The sequence below is a fragment of the Hemicordylus capensis genome, chromosome 4 (genome assembly GCF_027244095.1).
Source record: "Hemicordylus capensis ecotype Gifberg chromosome 4, rHemCap1.1.pri, whole genome shotgun sequence".
NCBI lineage: Eukaryota > Metazoa > Chordata > Lepidosauria > Squamata > Cordylidae > Hemicordylus > Hemicordylus capensis.
The window spans coordinates 83,335,857-83,356,221 of NC_069660.1; the positions used below are offsets into that span (position 1 = coordinate 83,335,857).

Sequence of the window (20,365 nt, forward strand, 5' to 3'; positions counted from 1 at the left end):
CGTGATAGACATGGGCTCGGTCATGTGGCGCGCGGGTCCGTGGTTCAGCTGGTCAGGTGATTCTCAGTCTGTGCGGAGGACTTGTCGTCGCCATGTCCGGGCTCGAGCTGCTGTATTCGGGGCTGGGGCTAACCGCGGCCGCCACCATCACCGGCATCGGTTAGTGGCAGAATCGGGTGAACTGGGTCCTGCTGTTGCATCCGATTCCAATTCCCTGTTGCTGAATTAGTCGCTTACCTTGGGAGAGAAGAGCTATTTAGAGCATCCGGGGCTGGATGGGAGGGAGCTCTCCAGGGCAGGCTCACTGCCTGCGGGCCTTCTTACTCTGGGATGCCTACCCGATTTAGCACTGTCGGGCTGTATTCGGGGTTGAGGCAGTGCGTGACTCCTAGGCGTAGGAGCACCGTCGGCGTCTTCTCCTGCCTAAGTGGGCCCTAGCCGGCCGTCTTCTCCTTGTCGGCAAAGGAGAAGTCAAGAGTTTTCCGTGTGTGTGTACTTGGAAAAATGAGTGTAATTTGAGGGATGTCTTACACGTTATCTTATGAGTTTGGTGGAGCTCAGTCTTTGTTCCTCTTTTGATGACAGTGTGGCTAAGAAAAAGAGTGCTTCTGTGGGGATTTTCTTTGAAGTGCTTGCTTTGAATTTTGATTCTGGTTGTCTGTGGACTCCAGACACTTCCCTCCCTTTATCTGTTGGACATTTAAGAGCACCTTTTAAAAACATGCTTTTCTTAGCTTGATTCGTTTTGAGATAGGGCTGCTGACTGGACTAGGAGAGATATGGCAGAGCATGCAGCTTCCCCTTTATGGTTATCCTTGGTATAAAAATCAAGCATGCTTTTCATGGAATGTTGATTAGCTATATAAACATTGTTAATTCATGAACAAGGGTATGGGCTCTCTGATTATGATGATGATGTAAGCAGGGGTATTGGTTGTTTGGTACAGCTTTTGGGATCTTGGACATTTTCCGTCTGGAAATGTCCAAGTTCCAGCCTCAGCTATTTGTGCCTAGGTAAGTGTCTAGCTTTTGGCATGATGACTTTGGGTGCTAGTGTAATAACTGGAGGCACTAGCTCTGCCCAAGACTGATCAAATGTTTCCAGTTCCTATAGGCTAGCAATGAATGTCTAGGTGACCTTGATATCTGGGGTTTTTCCAGTGTTGTACTTGTGTTTGTTTCCCGCCCCCCCCCTTTTTATTGCAATAAAATCACAATATATAGACATGATCAAGGATGATAATGATACATGTAAATATAACTAAAAAGGAAATATCCCTTAACACAGTTTAACATAATAGGATACAACCAATGCAGGGAGGAGAAGGGATTTTTAAAAACCTAGTGTTGCACTTGTGTATGGTTATTGAAGACTTGTCTCTGAACTGCTTTGAGGAGTAATGTGGATCTCAAAGTTGAGTGTGCTCACTCATTTATCATCTCAAGAGATTGGTAGTATCTTAGGCTACAGCCAGGCCTGTTACAGCAAATGCCAAAAGCATGCAGTGGCTCCTTGAATAGTAACAGATGTATTGTGGCATAAGCTTTTTTGTAATGTATCTTAGGTACCATAGGACTCCTCCTTTTACCTAATTCATTTGTAGAACCTTTAAGTAAGCACTTGATCGTGTCAGCCCTGAGAAGTGACAGGTCAATAACTGGGCAGGGTACTTCAGTGGAGGATTTTTTGTTTTTGTGTCATGCACTCTATAATTTATTGACTGTCCATGTGCTGATCCTGTTAGTCCTACAGGCATACTGGTGACCAGCAGGATCACTGCAGGTGGTACAGTCCTAAAGACTGCCACAGTCTTTGTGTGAAAAACTCACATTTAGTACATCTCTCTTGCATACCTTTCCCCTCAATTCTAGTTTAGTGTTATGATGCAAAAGCAGTTGTTAGTGAGGGGAGATGTCATCTGGATGAGCCTGAGAAATAAAAATATTTCCCTTACAGCTTGGTTAATGTGCTTCCTGTTCACTCTGCCAGCAGCTTTCCTGAGGCCATGTGTCTGTGCCTGCTTTGTCCCCAAGCTTGCCAAGGAACTTGATTCTTAACCATCCTTGTCAAATTGGTTCTAGACAAATACTGTTTGTTGGGAAAGTGTCGGGGTGGCAGTGATAAGAGGTTCCGCATGTGCAGGAGGCAGTTAGCAGTCCAGATATTTTTGCTGGAGAAATCCCTGCCTTGAGTTCTGCAGGGTTTAGCTTAATTCTGGCAGCCTTTACTCTAGCTTGGTTGATGAGGAAAGGTCCCCTTGGTGAGCTGGGGTATGCTGCATCCTTATTCTAGCAAGAAGCAGTCTGGAAAGCCTTCTGCTTTGTTACTTTAATGGTTTCTTCTGCTGAGTGCATTTGATTTCTTGGGAACCAAAAGTGGTGACACACTGCTAGAGAGACTGACGAATCTCCATTTACTGCATTTACCCATGCAGAGGCTGAACAGCAAATTCTCCTTCAGCTTGTTTTGTCAACAGGCTTTGGAACAAGCAAAAGGCAAGTGTGTCCTGTGTCAGCCACCCAGGATCTGTTCATGAACTCGGCTGGGTTGGCCTGGCTGATTTTGTTCAGATTGTACCAGTTGTGGTTTAAGGAAATGCAGAGAGAAAACTCAGCTCTGACCTTCTTCCTCAAACACTCTGCTTCTTTAAGGTCATGTTACCAGTTGGGCGCAGGCAATGTCCAGAAACAGAGAGTTTCATACTGGTTCCTGCTGGGACTAGTCGGTGTACTGCTCTGCTTGACAGAACTCCATTCTCCACCCTTCTGTGTCTGTTTGCAGCTCGGCTTCCCATTCCCCTCCCCTGCATTTGTGTAGGCTAGCAAGAGGAATCCTTAGTTCCTCTTTCCATTCAGGGCTACTTGGGAAGAATACAACTTCTCCTTTTCTGAGCATGATTGCCACAGTGCTACCAGGAGGAAATTAGCTTCTTCCTTCCTCTGCAGCAGGATTTGAGCACAACTGCTTTGTGGTGGGTCTCTGAGCCTCACCCGCTCTTGGCTGCTGCGGACTCTGACCTGAACATCAAACTATAATTTCTTTGGGATATCTGTGCCCCTAAGCTGGAGCTTGCCAAGCTGACTGGAGTGGGGGCAGCAAGAAAGAAGGAATATGTGTCAGGTCATTATGCTATCAGCTGGCCCCATTTATCCAATAAACTGAGCAACTATTCAACAAACTGATGTATCTGAAAATCCCCTGGTTTTGTAGGGAAGAGAGGAAGAACAGGAGAAATCTCCCTCTATGTTGCTATTCTTAAATGTGCTCTCTCTGCCATCTTGGGTACACGGAGGCATAGCAGCATTCCACTTGAAGAATTTAAATGGTGCATTGGTGATGTTTAAGTACATTCAGTCCAGCTGTCATTTGACCATGCTAGGATAGTGACAGAACAGTGTGGTGAAGGTATTCTATTGGGATTCCTTCACTGTACTGTATCTTCTTGGAACAAATGGCTGCATCTAGCCCAGATCCCTGTAGTGTTTGGTCTTGAATCTCAGTTGGGTTGCTTGATGCAAAAAACAAACAAACAAAAACCACTCTGTTCCAAAGAGTCATTGTAGAGTGGTATTCAGAGCTAGTATCAGTATGGTGAATCACCTGGGCTACAGGGGCAGGAAATGAGATGAGTGTTTCTCCCTGGATGGTTCCTGTATTTTAGGAGTTTTCCAGAAAGTATAATTCCACCAATTTTGGCTTTACATATTGCTGGAGAACTGTGATGGGGAGAGAAACATCTGGTTAAGTTCTGCTAACTATGCAATACTTGATATATGTGCCTTCTTGGGGTCTGGCCTTGGCAGCCCTATCCCTGTGTTGGGACATTACAAGAGCAGGGAGAATGCATTGCGAAACTGGGAGTGGGATGGAGCAAAAGGAGAATTTCCCTTGCCATGCAATATGCACTTCTCTGCTTATAGGTGTTCTTGCAAGGCAGGCAGGAGAAAAATGAATGGAAGGACTAGGATTGCTAAAACAATCTGTCTCCTTCCTGAGGAGTCACAAAAATCTGGAACTGGCCCTTTTGATGTTGCATCAAAAGCAACAGAATGGACCTGTAAAGTCAAGACCAGAGCTTGGGGTGGGGATCTTCAGCCCACCCCTTATTAAGCCTCCAAGGAGTGCCATGCAGTTTTCTCCCCTTCAAACACTGACTGCTCTGCCATTACAGTAAATACACCCTTCCATGTTCACTGAGCATTTTCTTGATTGCTTCCAGGGTAGACGCTGCCTCAGCCAACACTCGGCAAGCAAGCAGTTTAAAAAACCAACCAACCTTCACATCAGGGCAAAAAGCTGCTTTTTGCAGTTCTGTTCCATACTTTTATTGTTAATGTGAGTGCAGGGGTGCCCCCTGGTGTCCATTTCTGACCTGTAGGTGTTCCCTGTAATGTATGTAAAGCACACTGAAGATGACTTCCCTGCACCGCTTGTAGCTGTGTCCTGTGTTCCTGTTTCTTTCTGTTGCGGTGCTCCTTCACTGTTTAGATGGAGGAAAAGATGTTGGATTGCTGCCTGCAAAGTTCATATTAACTTGAATCTAAACAGGACTGCGTGTGAATGATTTCCTTGCAGTGGATGATAGGGATGTGCAAGGAACCAGTTTGGAGCTCCCTTTCTGGAGTGCTGAACCGGTTCGGTCTGCCGGCTTTCAAGCCGGTTCAAAGGTTGGCGAGTGTTGCTTTAAGGGACAAGGAAGGCACTGCCTACCTGTCAGCCCCCACCCCGTGGCTGCTCTCCAAATAAGCGGGCGCACTGGGCTGCAGCGTTCCTGTTTGCAGCCCCAATCAGCATCGCCATGCTCGTGGCCGACACACACACACACTGACAGCTAGGCAGTGCCTTCCCTGTCCCTTAAAGCAACCCCCGCCCTCACAGGAATGCACGAACTAGTTCATGCACATCCCTAGTGGATGAAGGTAGCTAGAATTAGAGTAATGCTGTCCCCCACTCTACCACAAATCCTTGGGATGGATTGCTCGCTCACTCTTTTAGCGGTACACGCTCAGTGGTAGTTCATTGGAGCTTCCAGCTTGGGCTGCTGGGAGTTACTGTGCAAGGACCCCTAGGGCTCAGTGTTGTTTCCAGTGCTATCTGTTCTTAATGGCTTCATGGAGATTCCAGTCATCTGGAATTTTGGAGCTGTAGGTCATCAACATGCTCCTGTACTTCTCTGTTTCATTCTGTATTGTCCTCTTCTGGTTTGAAAGTCACAATTGTTTGGGTAGAGGTCCACATGTACAGTCACCAAGCTGCCAGAGACAACCAGAAATGTAATTCTGGTGACAACCAAAGGAACACAAATACCCGCTGGGAACACAAAGAGGCAGAAAGTACCTCTGTCAAAATGGCACCCAGCTGCATCTTGTGCTGCTCCTCAGTGTTGACATGGGTTAGAAGGAAAGGCTTGCTGTATGTGCATGCACACATGCGTGCACACCCTGCTGCCCTGCTTCTCCTTGAAACCTTTTTAAAGCTAGTACAGGAGGCATTCTCTCAGAGATGGGCCCTGGAAATTTTTCCAGTTGAAAACCTACTTCTCTGCACACCCTTCCTTTGCTGACAGAGCCTCTCCTTGCTAATTGTTAGAAATGATTGTAGTCTCCCTACAGTCAAATTATGCGAGCCCCTGATTAACCCAGAAGCAGCATGTAGATTTTATTTATTTATTTATCATATTTTTACACCGCCCAAAACGTACGTCTCTGGGCGGTTTACATGTGGATGTTTTCTACTCCTTTTTTTTTTTTAATCGTCGTGTCAGGAAGACATTAGCACTCTTTGGGTACAGGTGGGGGAGGAGTGCACTCATTAGCTCTGCCTCCAGTCTTGCTTTCAAAGGCTGCATGTGCAGAGAGAGGCAGCAGGCTGTCAGCTCCTGGTGCTCATGTTCCTGAGATCAGAGCCTGCTGCTGCTGAGTGAAGGGTCTGGAGCTGGCAGTGCCTGTGGGTTAAAGCTGGCAGTTGGAACAGGCTGCACACCTATGAACAGAGGTTTGTGCTCATGATGTGGATATGAGCCCCAGAATGCTACTGGAGAAGCTCTGAGCCACTGAGGGAAATCTCTTGTGTCCTGACCCATTTCCTTCCTCTTCCCATATGAACCCTTATCCACAAAGGGCTGATTTACCTGGCCTGCTCTTGGTGCGTATGTTGCCTCTCATATCCAGTGATGGGGTGTTTGCATCCTCCATTGCCTAACTTCCTCCCTGCTAATGCTAATCTTTATATATCTTACTGACTCCTCTATCTGGCCTCCAACTGGGATTTTTAATTTCTCTTCTCTTGCCAGATTTGGAGCTCCATCCTGCCCAAAGATGCTTATTTTCACCCTCTCCCTTGCTTTCTAAGCATCTTCCTTCTTTTTCTCCCTTCATCTTTTCTCAAACTGTCAGTCAGAATGGAATACAATTTTCCGTCTGAGGCCTCATGCTGAATGGAGTGGAACTTTTGTGTCCTGTGACTGTGTTGTCATATACCTCGAAACATTTCCCATAATCATGTCATTGACTCATCTTATGATCTGCCCCAATCCTGCTCTTCCAGCAGTGTTACAGCCTAGCTGCTTGCTCTCCATTCTGAGGATCTGTATGTGATGTCCCTTTCTGTGTATAGAAAGAAGTATAGAAGTCCATTATACTTCTTCACCCTTATTTTTTATCTAGCCATCTTCTGTTGTTTAAAAATATTAATTTGGGTATTTGAGGTACCTAGAACCAGCATCTAGACTAGTGCTTGCATCAAGAGAAGATGTTCTTTTCGTGCAAGAGGGAGCTATATTTGCTAGCTTACTTCCCCATGCCCCCCCAATGTCTTTCTGACATTTGGGGATGGGGGGCACAGGGGCTTGGAGATGAATCAGTGAAAATTACCCTCCTTCTGTGAGTAGAACAACTTCTGTTCACACAAATACATGTCGGGATGCTGCTCAGTGTCTTTGGGGATGAGAGTGTACTGAGTTATTGATACGTTGGTCTAAGAATGAAAGGTGCTGTGTAGATCTTCTGCTGCAGCATCTCTCTGAGTGTGCAACTTTCCCATATGAATGAGGCTGTTGGGTGTCCATGCACAGGCATTTGCATGTAGCTGCTGTTGAACAACTAACTCTTCAAGATAGAAGCAGCTTCAATACATCTAGTGCATTCCAATTAAATGAGGCGTTTGGTGGAGAAATATTCTTTGGTACAGCCAGAAGCAGCGCCCACTTGAGCCCTCTTCAGGTGTTTGATATTCTAGTGGCGCTCGTGCTTATAGTGCCAAAGGCAGGTAGGAAGTCCCATCTCGGCAGTGTCAGTCACCCCTCCGGCCAGCCGCTCCCAGTTACGGCGCTGTTTGTGGGAAGGTGCCACCACTGTAACCATGATGGCTGCCACTTCCATAAGTGGCAGCAAGATCACCTAAGATATGCCTCATTCTGGAGTAATTTCAGGAACTTTCTTTTGAAGCAATGCCCATTAGGGGTAATGAGGAGGGCCCTGCCCTCTTTTTTTTAAAAAAAATAAACATGTACATACACTATTTATTATACCTTTCATCAAATATTAAGTTGACAATGTTCTTTATTTATTTATACAACAGAGAAATAAAGAAGAGAGAGGTTTTGGTTACTGTGCACACAGAATATCAATTAAATCAGATTAAACATTCAAGAGTTCTGTCTTTTGTGTAGCAAATGCGTTCACTAGCTACTGAACTGTAAAACTCCATGTTTCTCTTAGACATTGTGGGGGGATTTTTGGGGGGTTGGTGGGATATCTATGGTGAATTTTCAGTTTGGCCAGATAAATTTATTTCCAAACCTTCTAAAATCAATTGTTCTTGGGTCATACAGACCGAGCTTTCCAGTGTCTGGTGTAAAGCAACCTTGTGCCAACACTATATTTAAAATCAGCTCATGTAACCCTTTTTATACTCTGTTCTCCATAATTCAAAAGACATAACAGAAGATGAAATGTCAGCTGCATATTTAACATTTTGTGTTTAATTTCCATTACATGTTTCAAAATTCCTAAGCTCTTACAACTTCATCACATGTGGAGAAAATCTCCTTTGTTTTGATGCCACCAACATTATTCATTTTATAGACTACCTAGAGTTTCCATGGCGTAATTTCCTATTTTATCCTTGTTTCCTCTTTTTCTGTGGTCTCCCTTGTGCCAGCTTTTAGATTGTGAGCCCCTTGGGACAGAGAGATGTCTGTCTCATTGTATGCAATGCACCGGGCACATAGGTGGCACTACATAAATAATGTGTGTGTGTGTGTGTGTGTGTGTGTGTGTGTGTGTGTGTGTGTGTGTGATGGCATTGCCATATTATATAGCAGTTATCACTTGAATTCAGTCATACTAAACCCAGTGAAACCCTTGTAAATAAAAATGGCCATACCTTAATTTCAGCAGAAACACCTTGGGAGTCCTCCCCCTCTAATTTGTCATAAAACATTTTTAACATGCATACTTCACTCCTAAAGTACAGTAGATTATAGATTTTGGAGGAGAGATTTTTTCTTTCCTGTGCTTATAGCACAGTCTTTCAAATGCCATTATTTCTCCTAATCTTTTATTTCATTTCTGTATATTAAAAAAGGGCAATGATAAAAGAGAACATGCTGTCCATCAGTACTGTCATTTCACTGTAGAAGAGTGCTATATTATTAATATAGAGATCTTTATCTTATGCCTTTCCTATAGCATAATTGTGACTTCCTAAATGTTGATAAAGATTAGAGACTGCTTCTGTTACTGATGACAATGGTTTATATCGGGAGCTGTCTTGTGTCTATATTTATCCCGTGACTAACAATATATTATCAATAGTAGGACGGCTGCCTCACTGTCCTTCTGCAACTGCCAATTGTGATGTCTCTCATTACAGCTACACTGTATTTTTCCAGCCATGCTTTGGGGGTTGTTGCCTTGACTTTGCAATAAGTTAGGCACAAGGTTAGAAGAAGGTGCAGTTGAGGTGTCAGTCCTGTACATGTGTCCAAACTTTACTTCATAAAGGGTGTGTTGGCACACGCTCTGCTTGAAGAAGTCGCCCTCTGCAGAGGAGCTGCCTCTAAGTGATATTTGCTACTATAATAACCGCAAAGTGAAAAGAAGGCTAATACATGGAGTGTGTATTTGGGAGATGGAGGCTCCTTGTGTGTGTGGAGAGAGGGCTGCCCTGTTCAGTGGTGGTCCGGCCCTGCTGGCACATGGAATGGGAGCTGTGGGATCAGTGCCGGAATGTAAAGCGTCCTGCAAGCTCCAGCTAGTTCTGAAGCTGGTATCACTCAGCTCTTCCAGGGTCTACAGCATCTATACTGGCTAGAAGTTGTATCCTTGTGTGGATCGGTGCTTCAGGGGAAAAGGAAAGGCAAGATTTCTTGTGGGTGGTGAGGTATGTGCATTAAACCTTGCTGGTGGTTAGGATATGGGTTCACTTTAGCGTAATCCCTTTTTTCCTGGGATGTGAAGCCTATTTGGATCTAATTCAGAAGAACCTGGTAGAAAGGGATAAGGGGTAGAGCTGCAGATTTTACTATGAAAAGGTAACAGCACTGTGGACTTGGGTAGTGTGCTGTATAAAGATGGATGATTTAGACTGGAGTGTGCGCCCTCCCCCCTCCTGTTATTCCTGTAAAAGAATCTGATGGTAGTTGCATGCTGCTGAGGATTAGATTTCCAGCATTGCCAGTTGGTGCTCCTGTCATAGATCTCACTTTGAGGAGGTGCAAATTAAGGGCAGAAATATATCATGTTTTTCTTGTTTTCCAGGAATCTGCTACACAATATTTGACCTGGGCTTCCGTTTCGATGTGGCCTGGTAAGATGGCACTTTTTATCCTTGAGGCTGAGGCTGGATTGCACAGGGAAAGGTGCTCTGATGTTCTCCATCATCTCTTGTGGAAGAGAGCATCCAGAATGACACAAACTTGCCAACGCAATTCTGTACTGAGCAAGATAGACCAATGGTCTGACTCAGTATATGGCAGTTTCCTAGGTTCCTTTCTGGGCTAGGGGCTTACTGCAACTCTGGAAATGCTCTGCCCCAAGGAGATGTAGGCAGGGCTTGGTGTGGTTGAATAGATAAGCAGGCAGTATCCTTTCCCTGCCCCCATTTGTTGACAGCAGTATTGATGGCAGTGTCCTTTTTCATCAGTCGATTTTGCTAATTGGATCACTTTGCCTACAAATCGGCTGGTTGCCACTCCTCTTCCCCTACTGTTGCAAGTAGCTTGTCCCTGTGCTTGCTTAGTTGGTTTACCAACCATGGCCTGCTCAGTTCTTGGTGGCTCCTCTATGCAAGCATCCTGAGCTTTTTAAAAAAATAAAAAAATCTCCTCCCTATGAAGCTCTTGGCTCTTTTTGTGTGTGCGCCTCTGAATGTGTGCTGTGCTTGCAAATGGTGACACATGTTGCTGCACACTTGCTAGTCTAAATGGTACAGGACTAGGAGTCCAGAGGATTTGCTGTGACCCATAATCTGCTTCTGCTAGTTCTAGAGCTGACTTTGGAGCATCTCTTACAAGTCTTCTACCTGCCCTTCTTGGGCTCCCTGCATTGCTGACACTACCAGCCTAATGTTACTTGGGATCAGCACTGCTTTCCTACAGTGCTGCTCTCCCACTCGGCACAGAAGAAGTATTCCCTTCTTAGTGTGACATTAAAACTCCAGTCCCTGTTTCAGGAGTGAGGCCTTTTGGCTGCCACACTGGGGATAAAATATTGTTGTCTCTAAATCAATTACCATCTAAGCTGGTGGGTAGACTTGCCTGCTGAGTCTTGACCATGAGCAGAAAGCCCTTGCTGACCTGTTACAACTGTGTATGGAGGGGTGATTTTTTCTGTGGGAGCCCTGACTTCAGGTGCCATGACTGATAGAAGCACAGGGCATGCTTGACATTCCTCTATATACAGGTTCCTTACAGAGACTTCGCCCTTCATGTGGCTGAACCTGGGCATTGGGCTGGCCATCTCGCTGTCAGTAGTGGGCGCTGCCTGGTGAGTATTTCTTTCTCCCTCAAAGTAGGAGGTAATGGCTCACAAAGGGTTAACTTCCACTCCTTGCTCCTGATAGACAGGAAATCTCAGGTGTTTTTCAAGTAGCTGAAGTCCGTCCCCCTTCTCCCAGCATGCTCAGGTGTGATTCCCCAGTTCCTTCCTGTCTTCGCTCCTGATCAGACATACACCTGGGCTCCTGCCCAAATTCTAATCTGCATTCATCCTTCTACCGGTGAGCCTTTCCCCTTTCTACAACTGGGCATGGGCAGCTAGCAACCTGGGGACACCTTAGCAGGTTCCCACAGAAAGCATTGGGGTGGGGGCGGTCAAAAGAAGGCCCTTAAACAGTGCCACCGCAATTTCCCTACCCCTCAAAGAAAAGAACCCCCCCCCAGAAAGGGGGACACACAAGGGACCCTAACTGCCTTTTTCAGTCCTCAAACTGAGTCTCGATTGCTGCTTAGAACTCTGTCCATAACCTGTTGACTGATGCCACCCCCTTCCCCCAGCACTATTGGGCTTTGCTTTGGTGCCCACTTGTTGGGACAGGGCACTATCTAAACTGGCTGCTTTGCTTGGGTTATCTACAGGCACCGGCTCAGAAGTGAATATTTGTGTGGCACTTTTGTCATATAGTGAGTGCCACTCACTAACCCCTTTTGTGGCTATGTTTTCAGGGGTATTTATATCACTGGATCCAGCATCATTGGTGGTGGTGTCAAAGCACCAAGGATCAAAACTAAGAACCTGGTGAGGTGAGAGGAGCTTTTTTCTAGTGTCTGCGGATGACATAGCTATTAAAAATCTGAGCGTTCTGCTGCCTTTTTTCCCTTGCGTAGGAAATCCTCAGATAGGGTGATGCACTGCTCATGCCCGAGACAGGACTGGAATCACGTGGTTTGAGTTGTAGGCGTGGTTACCTCCTCACTCCAGTTCCAGTTCTGTCTCGCTCGAGATAGGATCTATCGGAGAGAGCTCTGGTTAGTTTTTTGGTGCCTTTAAACTTGTTGCTGTTTATTCCTTTCTCTCCTTCTCTTCTCTTGGTGTGCAAGGGTGGGAGGAAAGCAGACCCCTTTTCGGCTAGCAAATTTTCCCTTTTCAAATTATCTTTTTAATGTTGAATTCTGATTGGCCTTTAAATTGCATTTTATTGTGTTTGTGATTATGGAATATGCCCATACAGAGGAGCTAATGCAGGCTTCCCTCTCTGACTCAGCGCAGCTGCCGCAGCACCTGGGCAGCGCGTCGCAAGCGGCGGCACAGCACTTAGTTTATTCTCCTCCTACCGCCGAATGCGCGCCGCCGCCGCCATGTTTAACGGCGGGAACCTCGCCTCCTGTCTACAGGGAGCTTCTCTTCATAATCTTGTTTGTAGACAGAGCCTTTCTGGATTGCCTTTTCCCGTACTTGATTGTCAGTTGCCCTGTTTAGTGTGAGAACGTGAGAGACTCTTAATTGTTTTGTGGTGGTTAAGGTGTCAGACCAGGACCTGGAAAGCCAGGACTCACATTCTCACTCACCCATGAAACTTGGGCCAATCAACATCTCTCAGCTTAACCTACCTCACAGGACTGTTGTGAGGATAAAATTGTGGCAGGACCACATATGTCACCCTGAGTTCCTTGGAGGAAAGGTGGGATTATTAAATAAATAAATAAATGAATGAATTCTTTGCCCCGCCAAAACATTGAGTGTGCTATACTAATGCTCGCCTGGACATAAATTTTGATCCAGTGGCTTCAAGCAACAAACAGACTCCTCTTGAACTATTATAATCTATAATCCATGTCTGTTTTCCCTGGGTCTGGCAGAGGGAAGCCCTTGAAACTTTTGCAATCTGTCCTTGTCACAGACCCTTGTAGAGTTTGCAGTCTTTGCAAAATTAATGTGCCTAGAGTTTAGCTATCTAATCCTTAATAAAACAATAAATTTTCTGAGGGAAATAACAGGACACTCTAAGATGGTATGAGGTTTGGGAGAAGCAAAAGGCACCAAAAAGCAAACACTGAAATAAAATGCAGTCTAGCACTTAGGTTGCTGACTCCTACCAAGTCAGATTACCACAATGAATTTGTCCTAGAAAAGTTGTTGTTGTTGTTCAACTTTCTGTTGAATAATCTGCCATCCATGTGGATAATAAGTTAGAACTGGTAACTATAGAAGATATTCTGCTGAAATGCAAAACACAGATTCTTGAGCTTTAGGCTGAGGTGTCAAATGCTGACTAGTCATAGCATAACAAATAAAACAAATAATTTGATGCAGGAATGGAAACTGAAGAAACTCCTAGGGATGGGCACAAATCAATATCTGTGATTCAATTTGAGCTTAAATCGAATTGCAGAGACACACATACACACACCCCTAATTGATTTGTTAAAAGCAGCTGCCTTGCCAGCTGCCTCAACAAATCACCCTGATTCGACCCGAATCAGGTGCCATTTTGAGGCCCATTTTGTTGGGGAAACTGGCCTCAAGATGATGTTTCTTTCTGGTGAGAGCTGGTCTACCAATTGGGATCAGCAGGTAGACCAGCTCTCCATGGGCTGATGCACTATATCCAGACCATAGGATTGTCTGCTGAATCATAGACATACTGAACCAGAGCAGAGGGAAAACCAGAAGAGCTGGCCTGCCAATTGGGATCAGTGGGTAGACTAACCCTCTGTTCTGGACTTAGCATGTCAACCACCTTGGAGAGCTGGTCTACCTGCTAATCAATTGGTAGGCCAGCTTTCCCTGTAAGGAAGTGCTGTTTTGAAGTCTGTTTTCACAGCAAAATGGGCCTCAAAATGGTGCCTAAATCATTTTGGGTCAAATCAAGGGTGATTCTATACCAGAGTTTCTCAACCACCGGTCCGGGGACCGCTGCCGGTCCCCGAAGGGTTGAGCGCCGGTCCCTGACTGGGAGTCAACCCCCCCCCCCCCAACAACTGCAATCAAGGCACTCACTTCCTCAATTTTGCACATGGTACGGAAGAGGAAGAGTATCACCTTCTTGTCCCTTGCCTCCACGTGCTGCTGTGATCTTCCTACAGCTATTTTATTCCCTATCTTTACAGCTTCAAACTGTATGCGGTGTGGAAGGTATACCACCTGAAGGGCTGCCACTTGAAGGGCTGCTGGTTCTTGCATGCTCATTGTTTGCAGCCAAAGGTTGATTGATTGAAACCCAGCTGCCTATTGTGGTCGAGGCGCCTTGAGAGGGAACGCTGTTTCCCTCTTGCATCGGTGGGGTGTTGTGGTCCCTCTGCCCCCTGTAACCCCCTGGTCTGCACCGCCGGTGGAGGACGGCGGTCCCCTTTATGACCTCGCCGGGTGCGGGGGACAATCTCTGGCCGGGATCATGCCGCGGTGAGGGCTAAGCAGAGGAGGGAGGGAGGAGGGCCGCCTTGGCTCACCTCGCAGGTATGCGCGGGCAGCATGTGGGACCACGTGAGCTGCGTGGCCCCAAAGGCAGGCTGGTGTGATTGGCTCCCGCAGGGGAGTTGGGAGGGGGGCACAGAAGTGCACATTGTGAGAGAGGATGGGGAACACTTGCTACACTCTGGTGCGCAAGCACAGTGGCGGCAGCTCTTGGACCCAGGCGACCTTCCGAGTGCAGTCCGGTGCACCATTGCCTCACCCACCCTGAACAGTGCCTCGTCTCCCCAGCGAGGAAAATGAGGCATCTACCACTACAACGCCCCACACCCTCCGCCATCTCAGAATCACCCCCTTTCTTTTAATGCCAGGTTTCCACCGCTCTTCTTCACATTTTCTTTCACCATTAAAAAAAACCCCATTCCCAGCACCTGCCATGTAACGAATTTAACGAGTTTTGGAGGAGCTGCACGGGTTTCATTAGGTCCACCTCACAAAGTGCACATCTAAGAGCAGGATCCAGATCAAGTCAGGTGATCATGACCAAGCAGCATTGACACAAATGAGAGATGACTAAATTAATTTCAGTGGGTGGTCGTGACTAACGTTGTCTGGATCCTGCCCTGCGACTACACAACTCCTGCTAAAACTCCACCTCCATCATGAGAGGGTTAAACTGTAGATTTCCGGCTCTACTGAGCTTGCCCTGCTCTCCTCTCCTCACCTCCTTTTTGCTTTGCTTGACATCCAGCCTGATGAAGCATTTGGGGGGATTCAAAAGCTTGCTTGTGCGTTGTTTTCATTGCCCCCATGTAGCTTTTGAATTTTTCTAATGGCCCAACATCCCCTCTCCATTGAGTAATCACAAGCACCTCCACCCCCCACCCCACACATACTGAAGACATACTGGAGACAAATTTGTTCACCCAGGCTTTTAGATTCAGGGGTTCTCAACCTTGGGTATCCAGACGTTGGTGGACTTCTACTCCCATAATCCCCAGCCATAATGGCCAAATGCCATTGTGGTTGGGGGTTATGGGAGTTTAACTGAGGGACCCAAGGTTGAGAACCCCTAATATTCCATGTTTGCAAAAGATTCCAAATTTAATTATTTTAATGCTTATATTATTTTAATTGTAAACTGCCCAGAGATGCAAGTTTTGGGCAGTATAGAAGTCTGATAGATAGATAGATAGATTGATTTGAAACCCCTTTACTAACTGCCGGTCCGGGAAACTGCGCATGAAGAATGTAGCGGTCCTTGAAACTCTGCACGAAGAATTTAGCGGTCCTTGACTCCAAAAAGGTTGAGAAACACTGTTCTATACTACCCTGAATCTGGCCCTTTGTTTTCAGGGTGATTTGATTCAGGGTAGAATCATTGAATCACCCTCAATTTGACCCAAATCGATTTATGGGTGAATCAATTTGCACATCCCTAGAAACTCCATCTTCCCAAAAGCTGGCTCTATTCGGCTCAGCACATCTGATAGGATGCCTTATGAAGGGTGAGTAAGGGGAGTTCTTTTCACTTGTCACCACATCATCACCAGGTGGCACTGGTCCTTGGCACCGCATGTATGGTAGGTGCTGCCTAGGAGTTGTATCAGGTTATGTGCAGTCTGACTTAGCATTACATTGAACAGAACTGTTTAAAGACCAATCAGGGATACAGGCAAACTGTAATTGTCAATGAGTAGGCAATAGATATGCATGTACATTTGTCCCAAAGCATTGCTGGAGCTGGTAGTTGTCCCTTCATTCAATCCAGGAATGAAGCCAGCCTTCTTGTTGCTAGCACCTTCATCCAATGGGGCACATAGCATTGTCTCTTTAGACAAAGCAGGGCAGTATGGCAGATTCACCTTTAGGGACTAGTCCAGTCTTATTTTCCCAGAACTCACACCCACATTTGCATCTTTTGAGCATTTAAACTGCTAAACTGTCTTCTCTTGGCAGCATCATCTTTTGTGAAGCTGTGGCTATCTATGGGATCATCATGGCCATCGTGATCAGCAATTTGGCTGAGGTAATAGGGAGTGCCTGGCCTGTTTGGGAAGGGTAAAGCCACTTGCCAGGACTAGCCATTTCTTTGGAGTGTCTTTGCCAGGCACTGCTGTATCTGGTTTGAAGGAAGCATAACGGCTGTTGCCAAGCAAGGAGGAGCAAAGAAGATGATCAGCTGCCAAACACAGAGACGCTGATCGAGTCCAGGCAAAGGCAGTGCCAAGTGCCATGCTGGGTAGAAGCCCATTTGCAGGAAGCCAGCCTAGTTCAATCTGTGGTGCATAAACTACCAGTCCTGATGAAGCAGAACAAGGCCTGGCTAATTGCTGTCTGGACAGGGGGCACTATTGCTGCAGTGCGATAGGGAGAGAGAAGAACTCGCCTTCTCTGTACTAAAGCCTATTTCAAAAAGTAGACTCTCCTTCACTTTCCAAAGAAAATGTGACAAAGCCACTGAAGATTGCTGTATTGCACTGCAAAAGCTCTAGGCAGGGCTAGTGTACCCTCTAACATTTTTCGTCTGTGTGTGGAATGAATTTTGTTATGGGTTGCAGTAGCAAGGCAGTGTGTGTGTGCACATGCGCATTCAGAGTGGGGCCTTCCTGATTCAACCTGAGTGGAACCTAAAAATAACTGAGCGGACATCAGAAACTCCTCAGAGGGAATGCTGGGTAGGGCTAGTCTGCTTTGGCTTGTGCTGTTGAAGCCATGAGAAGTCTAGGTGGGCCAGCCTTTGTCATCCACCCACCCCTGATGAATGCTTCATCAAAGCCCTTTGGCAGAGAAGTATAATTCTGGCCTGTTTGGGGACAACTCATGATTGTGCCCCTTTGCTTACTAAAATACTATCCTTTCTTACAGCACTTTACTGGCACCACTCCTGAGAAGATTACTGCTCGGAACTATCATGCAGGTAGGTGGTGTTCATAGGATTGTGGAGTAGGCAGCCAGGATAGCTCTTTTGTCCAGGTGCACATCAGGTGTTCCTCGTTGGGCTGTGTGTCAGAATCTTTCCACTTGAGCCTGCCCCGATATTAAGATACTTCCTTTGGTCCCCTCTGCCTTCTGGGGCAGGTAACTTGAGGTGGGGTCTTCTCAGTGCTGGCACCACATCTTTGGAATGCTCTCCCCATAGAAGCTTGCCTGGCACAGACCTTGGTGTCTTATTGGCACCAGTTTGAAAAGACTTAGGCCTTCTAGATTTACTTTATTGTTTTTAGGGTTATGATTGTAACCTGGTAAGACACTGACTGTTTTAGGTGGGAGGTTATGGTGTTGTCTTACTGGGTTTGCCAGCATTAGCCCTCTAGGCTGAAGAGCAGGATACAAAGTATGCTGAATAAATAAAATAAGACTCAACCTTTCCCCAATAGTCTTTGAAACAATAAAGAGGGAGCCTATGGTCTCTACCTTTTGTAACTCTTCACCAACCTCCTTCCTGGCTTTGCGAAACTCCCTTCTCCCTGTCTCCAATAGCAGTAGCAATGTCCGATATGCCAGCTCTGCCGGTACCTCTTCCCCGGAGTGGCGAGCATCTAGGCATTGTCCTCACAGAAGAGATCAACTCATCTTGAAGTTTGTGTTGACAGTGGCTGTAACAGCAATGCTGCTCTTGTGGCATGCTACAGAGAGGTCTTGCTTGAAGGCAAGCCTTGGGAGGTGTGAGCTGGACCAAGGTGCATTTTTCTTTGTGTATTTTGTCTTGAGGAAAACTCTTGAAAATTTTGGAACAAGTTGAAGGTGTAGTTAGATGCTGCACGTGCCTCATACCCTTTTTCTCCCCACAGGTTTCTCCATGTTTGGGGCAGGGTTGACTGTGGGCCTCTCCAACCTCTTCTGTGGTATATGTGTGGGCATTGTGGGCAGTGGTGCAGCATTGGCAGATGCCCAGAACGCCAGCCTTTTTGTCAAGATCCTCATCGTGGAAATTTTTGGCAGTGCTATTGGGCTCTTTGGAGTCATCGTGGCTATCCTGCAGGTGAGCCTCTCCTGATTGCCTGCCCATTCCCATTTCCCTACACCAGTCACTGTAGAAAACTGTTCTTCCCTAAAACGCTGACAGGTTTGCCTGATCTGCTGATCCCTTTTCTCTCTAATCAGTGAGAGGGTTGAAAATCCCAAGTCAGGCCTAGCTTGCTTTCTAGGTATAAGCAATATACAAAAATGTTAAAACTCCATTGTGGCTTGCACCAATGGGCACACATCTGCTTCTGTTGAGTTCCTCCATGTTGCATTGGGTCCTGCTGCTTTCACTGCTTGAAGGACTGGTTCTGAAGGAAAAGTAGTAATCCCTAGTGCTGGTGTGGCTTAAGAGAAGCCTCGGCTAGCCCTACCTCAAAGTTAGGAATAGAAAAGGAGCTGGCTTTTCAGTATATGTTTCTGAACCTTGACTGGTTGGTTGCAGCCAATCTTCCTTGACAGGTAACCTCCAAGTCACATCAAGCCCACTGAGGATCTGCAGCTCCCCTTCCCACAATAGCCCTGCCCTTCTCTCTGCTGCTCTGTGCTCCAGTTCCAGCTACCCTGTTTCCTTGCACTGATAGCAATAGCAATAGCACTTACATTTATATACTGCTCTATAGCCGGAGCTCTCTAAGCGGTTTACAATGATTTTTAGCATATTGCCCCCAACATTCTGGGTACTCATTTTACCGACCTCGGAAGGATGGAAGGCTGAGTCAACCTTGAGCCCCTGGTCAGGATCGAACTTGTAACCTTCTGGTTACAGGGTGGTAGTTTTACCACTGCGCCACCAGGGGCTCTTCCAGGGGCTCTCCTGATAAGCAGGAGGATGCACATGTAATGAATTAAGCAATTGCCTGAAATCAAATGTAGTAGTCAAAATGTAGTCAAATGGTAGCACTGCAATTTGTAAGGGAACACAGCAGCCAAGACTGGAGATGCTGCTGGACACCATGAGCAGCAAGTATACTGGAAGCAAGCCAGGGGGAGGGCTTCCCACCCCTCCCTGGCATCTTAATGAACATTGGCCCATAGGGTTGGCATGGGAGGATTCTACATCCGGCTTCCACTGGTATCCCTGGGTCAGGGGTGTGCACTATGATTCATGGAGCACTGAAAAGTTCTAACCTTTTGCCTTTTTGTGTTTTGCAGATATCTAAAGTGAAAATGGGTGACTAAACCCTTTGCCACCTGTCCATCTGCCAGCTGCAGATCCTGTACATATTTATTTAATGTCTCCTGTTGGCTTGGGGCGGAGCTTGGTGTATAAAGTTATTCCTGTGATCTTCGCCCACTGGGCCATGGAACAACCTGACCAATTGATGTGTATGTGTGAGAACCTATCTTCCTCTTTTCCCCACCTCTTTCTTGCTCCGCTTCCCCTTGAAGACGGGAGCTGGGTGCCCAGCTGGAAGGAGCCTTGGGCACTCCAGCCCTTGCACTCCTTGTGGCAACCTCTGCCACCCGCAATGCCATGTCCTGTGAAATAAACTTGTTCGTGTCCCAAGTAATTGCCCTCTTTGTGTGCCCCCTGCTGCTCTGCCCCAGCCCCTGCTGGCTCTGACAGCCCACTTCCCTGGGTAACTGGTGGCACTGGTTGAAGTTCTGGTTCTGCAGGCTGAGAGAGGTGCCCTCCTAGACATATTTGCTCCATACGGGAAGGGGCAACTAGGAGTTGAAAGATGTCACTTTTGCAGTTCTCTGAAACATCACAAATGATTGGTTATTAAAAATAATGGTAATGAAAAAGGGTCTTGTACTGTGATTAATAATTGCTCTGCCTCTGCAGTGGCTACTGTTGGCTGAACTGCTTAGCAGCTGCTCAGGTAGGAACAGGAAGTGTACGCTGCTGTGGACTATGCAGAGTGTCTGAGTGGAGTAAGAACAAGACAGAACATTAGCCTCAGGCACTGAACTTCTCATTTGATCTGCTGTTGGCAAAGAGCCTGTATCGATGAACCTTCAGTAGAGTGACCTGAAGTCAACCAATTTTAAAGCCCCAAGCTTGCTGTTAATGGAAAGCCTCAGCCAGTCACCTGAAATA

At 46.4% G+C, this 20,365-nt stretch overlaps 1 protein-coding gene across 2 annotated transcripts; it reads left to right on the forward strand.

The window, feature by feature from the left end:
- The first annotated feature begins 10 nt into the window (after nucleotides 1-10).
- On the forward strand, nucleotides 11-20,070 carry ATP6V0B (ATPase H+ transporting V0 subunit b). 2 transcript variants are annotated; one of them, XM_053247849.1, is made up of 8 exons: nucleotides 12-159; nucleotides 9,763-9,811; nucleotides 10,906-10,989; nucleotides 11,667-11,744; nucleotides 16,312-16,381; nucleotides 17,221-17,272; nucleotides 18,147-18,337; nucleotides 19,474-20,070. In XM_053247849.1, exons 1-8 carry the CDS (start codon nucleotides 93-95, stop codon nucleotides 19,498-19,500), a joined length of 618 nt encoding a protein of 205 aa, XP_053103824.1. In that variant the 5' UTR covers nucleotides 12-92; the 3' UTR covers nucleotides 19,501-20,070. The 2 variants fall into 2 exon arrangements, with proteins under 2 accessions (XP_053103825.1, XP_053103824.1); XM_053247850.1 differs by lacking the exon at nucleotides 11,667-11,744 and having other exon boundaries at nucleotides 11-159.
- The last annotated feature ends 295 nt before the right edge of the window (nucleotides 20,071-20,365 follow it).